Genomic DNA, 5,705 nt, shown 5'->3' with positions numbered 1-5,705 from the left:
TCAGAAGATGTTTCTACTCAATAATGAGCAAAGGGTCTGAATATTTATGACCATGTGATATTTGACTTTTTCTTTTTTAATACATTTGTAAAAAATATCTAGATTTCTGTTTTTTTCTGTCCAGATGTGGTGCTGAGTGTGCATTAATGAGAAATAAAAACAGAGTGAAACATTTAAAGAGATCTGAATAACTTTCTGTACCCTGTGTGTGTGTGTGTGTGTGTATATATATCTGTGTGCGTGTTATAAATAAATTGTGTACGTACATTTGGCTTCAAAAGCTTCTTTTTATCGACATGTTTCAGTAAAATCTACTTCAATAATCCACAGAACAAACAAAAATATGTTATTATACTTCACACATTGAGCGTTTTACGGTGACTTCCTGTTGAGGAATCAGGGAGAAGCAATTGATAGACATTAAGAGCAGAAACAGAGCCAGGTTCATCTACACAGTATTCAAATATACTTGCTGAGTATCAAAAAAGCTTTTTACATTTCTCAGGCTTTACAATATGTGTGATTACAAAAAAACTTTCATTTACAACGGCCCCCAGGGGCCCCCACCAGACCCTCCCAGTCCCAGTCTGTGGCTCTGAGGGGGCGTGTTTTAGGTCTCTAGTTGAGGTGGGTCTGGAGCAGCCTCTGATTGGCCCATTTCAGGCTGAATGTTAGAGGACTTTGGGGGGTCCACCACCACTCTGGGGGCCACGAGCTGTGACTGTTGAACCTGGATGGAGAGCTGGGGGAGGGGCTGGGGCTGGGGCTTGGCCAGGATGAGCTGTGGCACGGAGCGGCTGGACACCGTGGGTTTGGCCTGAAACAGCTGAGGGAGGTGGGCTGTGGGCGTGGTCTGCATCAGCGTAGCCAGCTGATTGGCTGGGATGGTGATGATGGTGATCTTCTCTCCTACTTTAGAGCTGGGGGGCACCATGGTGGGCAGGGCCTGGATCACCAGTTTAGGGGGCGGGGCACTTCCCCCTGGGACTCCTGTAGCCGTAGTGAGGATGGGGGTGGAGTTTAACGTCACCTGACCCAGAGAGTTGGTAACGACCAATGGCATCGCTCTGAGAGGCCTGGGAGGGAAAGAAAGAGGGAGGGGGGGGGGGTGAGTTTTACAGAGCTACACACAGTAAACATATATATTATCTATATCTAAGTGTTGTAGTGATGATGGTCCTCTAACCTGCTATATTATATATGTATATATATATGTACAGTTTACATACACTAAACGCTGAAATCAGATTAAAGCTCTCATGTTTCAGGTCATTTAGGATTATTATTATCATGATTTCATTTTGCTCAACGACACAATCATGAGACAGATGTTTCTTTGAGGTCAAATGTTCACATACATTTCCTTAGTATTTAGCAGGGATGGGAGGATTACTTTAAATAAGTAATCCGCTACAATTACACTGTTAAAAAATGGAATCAGTAACTTACTATAAAGTAATGTATCAGATTACTTAGTTACTTTTTGGATTACTTCAACACCAAATAATGACACAAAAGGATAGAAACTCTGTATTATTTTAAACAAAGCTTTGACAGTGGAAATGTTTTAGTTTAACACTGAGAACCCACAGTAGTTTAAATAAATATTATTATTAATCAGTTTACTCATTAATTCATTTGAATAATTGACCTAGACCACAGACCATACTATAATCATTATAATGAGTATTATAAAACAACTATAGTTCTAGCTACAAAGGATACAGACACAGCATAGTAACAATCATCATTTCTACTAGAAAAAAGATGTTTAATTACTATACTGCTGCCAGCATGTCTCTCATGTAATGTACAGGTAGTGACTTTAATTAAATGTGTGCCATAAACTATTTGCTGAAAATTGTTTCCTACATTAACAAACATCCTGCAGCCTTTATTTATTTATATTTACATTTCAACAAGACAGGATTTGTTTTTGTCTTTAAAACATATGCCAGGTTTGCAGGGGGCGGAGGGGGGGCATTGCCACTGATTACAGTAATGTTAGTTTTGTATCCAGATTACGTAACGGCGTGACTTGTAATCCATTACTCCTCAAACCTGGTATTTAAAGTGCATTGGTTTTCACAGTAATTCTAGTCCATTCCTCCTGACAGAACGGCTGGAACTGAGTCAGGTTTGTCGCTCACACACGACTTTTCAGATCTATAGAACACATGTTCCATGGGATTCAGATCAGGGCTTTGTGATGGCAACTCCAAGACATTGACTTTGTTGTCCTCAAGCCACTATTTTGGCAGTATGGCTAGGGTGATTGTCCTTTTGGAGGACCCATTTTTAGACCCTACTTTTAGCTTCCTGGCTAATGTCTTGCGATGTTGCCTTAATATTTCTACGTGATGTTCTTTCTTCATGATGCCGTCTATTTTATGAAGAGCTCCAGTTCCCGCTGCAGCAAAACAGCCCCACAACATGATGCTGCCCAGTGTTGTGCTAGTTACTGAAAGTGAATGTAACCAATCACATTCAAACTCATGTTAAATGGAGTCAGCACAAACATGTCACCATTCATTAACCCCAAATAAAGTTCAGATGTTCTAGAAGCTTTTCCTCAAATTTCTGTAGCCACATCTTCCAGAACAATCCATGGTCCTCAGAGAACTTCTAAAGCATCAGAGGATCTCATTGTTCACAGATATCAGTCAGTGAAGGCTACAAAAGACTTTCTAATTAATTAAATATAACATAGAACACAGTGAAGACAGTCATCATCAAGTAGAGAAAATATGGCACAACAGTGACTTTACCAAGAACAGGACGTCAGTCATAAATTGATGACTAGACGAGAAGAAAAGTGGTCATGGAGGCTGCCAAGAGGCCGACAGCAACATTGAAGGAGCTGCAGGAAGTTCTGACAAGTACTGTCTGTGTAGAACATGTGACAACAGTACATTTGGTGCAAAAACAACACTGCTCATCACCAAAAGAACACCATGCCTACAGTGAAGCATGGTGGTGGCAGCATCATGCTTTGGGGCTGTTTTTCTTCAGCTGGAACTGGGGCTTTAGTCAGGGTGGAGGGAATTATGAACAGTTCTAAATACCAGACAGTGTTGGTACAAAACCTTCAGACTTCTGTTAGAAATCTGAAGATGAAGAAGAACTTTATCTTTCATCACCACAATGATCCTAATGATCTGAAGAGGGCTGTACACAGGAGATGTCCTCACATTTAGAGCAGTTTAGTAAAGAAGAGTGGGTAAATATGACCTCATCAAGATGTTCCACTCTGATAGACTGACCCACAAACACTGAGTGCTGGAATAACAGTATTAGTTTATGTAACCAGGTTAGTTTTTATTTTCCCCTTTAAAGGTTTTAGTTTGTTTTTAATATCATTGTACAGGTTCTAGGTCACATTAAAGGTGGAAAAAGTTGTGAAGTTTGTGTCATTTTTTTACATCACAAAAACCTGGCATTAGAACAGGTGTGTGTAGACATATATATATACACACAGTATATACATGTTATATTATAACCTGCTGGATTATTATATGTACTGTATTTTTCAGACTATAAGGAACACTTAAAATTCTTTAATTTAAATTTCAAACGACAGTGCGCCTTATGTATTAATATGTCAAAATGTTTTAGTACAACTTTGGTAAACTATGAAGCTGCACCGCTTGATGGATTTTTGGCATTTCAGGGCTACCGTAGTCAGGTGCCTCGTGGAGTGATATGTACCAGTACTGTGCTTCAACATACCAGTAATACCAGCGTTAACGTGTGTGTGTATAAGGACCCCTAAATGGTGCTTACAAAGCAGATTTCAAACTGAAAGCTATCAGTCACGCTTTAGAGCATGAGAATAGATCAGCTGTGAGAGAATTCATCATTAATGAATCAATGGAAGGCGACCAAACAGAGTTTCAGAGAGAACAGAGAGAGATGGCCACAGTTACAGAACAAAGATCAACAGTGGGTTATTCCACTCAAAGCTGCAGTGATAACACTTGACATGAAGATCAACAACTTCTGAGGAGGTCCTTCTTGGTGCTTCCGGTTTATGAAAAGGCGTAATCTCTCCATCCACACCAGAAATACCATCTCGCAGCAACTGCCAAAGGATTATGAAAAAAAAACTGGCCATTTTCACATTTACTGCAAGAATAAGTTCACTGAAAAGAAGATCCTGCTGAACACATCACCAACATGGATGAGGACCCCCTCTCCTTTGACCTCCCCATGAACCGTACTGTGGAGAAAACAGGGACCCATACAGTATCTACACCACAGGACATCACTGTAGTTCTCTGTTACCAGGCTAAAGACCAAAAACTACCACCCATGGTCAAAGACTTTGTCAAAAGAAACGTTTCCAGCCGTTCCATCATCAAGGCTAACCCAAAGGGCTGGATGGACGAGGAGAAGATGAGTGAGTGGCTGAGAGAAGTTTACGTCAGGAGATCCATCCCTATTGATCTATGACTCCATGCGTGTCCATCTCACCGATACGGTCATTCTGGGTGGATTAACCAAAGACCTCCAACCGCTGGATGCTGGTGTCAACAGGTCGATACGTTGTGAGCAGCATGGGAGCATTGGATGACACATTCACCAAAACACGCCTCTATCTACCAGTGGACCATGGATGGCTGGGCTAAGGGACCAGTCTAAGGTCTGGAATCATCACTGAACAGCTGAGTCACATAATGAGGAGATTCTGTTTGAGATGAAGATGAAGACTGAACTATATTTTATGTGTTAAACCTGAACAATGTTGAGTTATTGTTAAAGAGTTGAATAAAGTTTGACTTATCGGACTATTTTGTTTCGCTTAATGCGCCTTAATAATAATAATAATAATAAACCAGTGCCTTATGTATGAAAATAGATCAGGTCAGACCCATTCATTGATAGTGTAGCTTATAATCCTTAGAGTCCCAAAAATATGCTATACACACACATATATATATATATATATATATACACACACACACGATATATCCTAACCTGCTGGATTATTATATATAAATACAGTGGTTACAGAAAGTATTCAGAACTCTTTAAATGTTTCACTTTGATTCATTGCAGACATTTGCTAAAATAAAAAAGTTGATTTTATTTCTCATTAATAGACACTCAGCATCACATCTGGACAGAAAAACACAGAAATGTAGAAATGTTTGTAAATGTATTAAAAAAGAAAAAGTGAAATATCACATGGTCATAAGTGCTGAGTGTACATTAATGAAATAAAATAAACTTTTTTTATTTTATCAAATGTCTGCAATGAAACAAAGAGAAACATTTAAAGAGTTCTGAATACTTTCTGTACCCACTGTATATGTATATAAATACACACGTTATATCCTAACCTGCTGGCGGCGCTGCTGGGGATGACGGTGACGTAGGTTTGTTGTCCAGCAGTAGAGGAGAGGCTCACAGGGCTCTGCTGGAGAGCCAGGTGCGGGCCAGACACCAGGGCCTCCCCTTCCTCCAGCTCCTCCCCCTCCCCCTCCTCCTCTTCAATCACACGGATGTTTTTGGGCATGTCCTTGAACTGGTACGCCAGACGCTGACCTTCAACCTTAGCAAGGATACCACGCTGGTAGTAGTACCTGGACACACACACGGGTTACATAGATAGCACGCACACACACTATTGGGGGTGGATCACTTCTAAAATCATGTGCACCAGTCTATGGAACACGTAAACAAACACGTTCCCTACGTCTGAT

The 5,705-nt window shown here is 40.4% G+C and overlaps 1 protein-coding gene across 3 annotated transcripts in view; it reads right to left on the bottom strand.

The window, feature by feature from the left end:
• Window positions 1-267: 267 nt before the first annotated feature.
• The window catches only part of LOC114470955 (ETS-related transcription factor Elf-2-like), a 17,251-nt gene continuing 11,813 nt past the window's right edge, over window positions 268-5,705 (bottom strand). For all 3 annotated transcript variants that reach the window (XM_028459403.1, XM_028459405.1, XM_028459404.1), the window contains exons 8-9: window positions 5,343-5,585; window positions 268-1,076 (exon numbers count right to left, since the gene is read on the bottom strand). In XM_028459403.1, coding sequence (XP_028315204.1) covers window positions 611-1,076; window positions 5,343-5,585 — 709 coding nt within the window. In that variant the 3' untranslated portion in view covers window positions 268-610. The remainder of the gene's footprint in view (window positions 1,077-5,342; window positions 5,586-5,705) is intronic.

This window comes from Gouania willdenowi, chromosome 10 (genome assembly GCF_900634775.1).
Source record: "Gouania willdenowi chromosome 10, fGouWil2.1, whole genome shotgun sequence".
Lineage (NCBI taxonomy): Eukaryota > Metazoa > Chordata > Actinopteri > Blenniiformes > Gobiesocidae > Gouania > Gouania willdenowi.
This window is presented reverse-complemented; position numbering and strand designations above follow the sequence as displayed.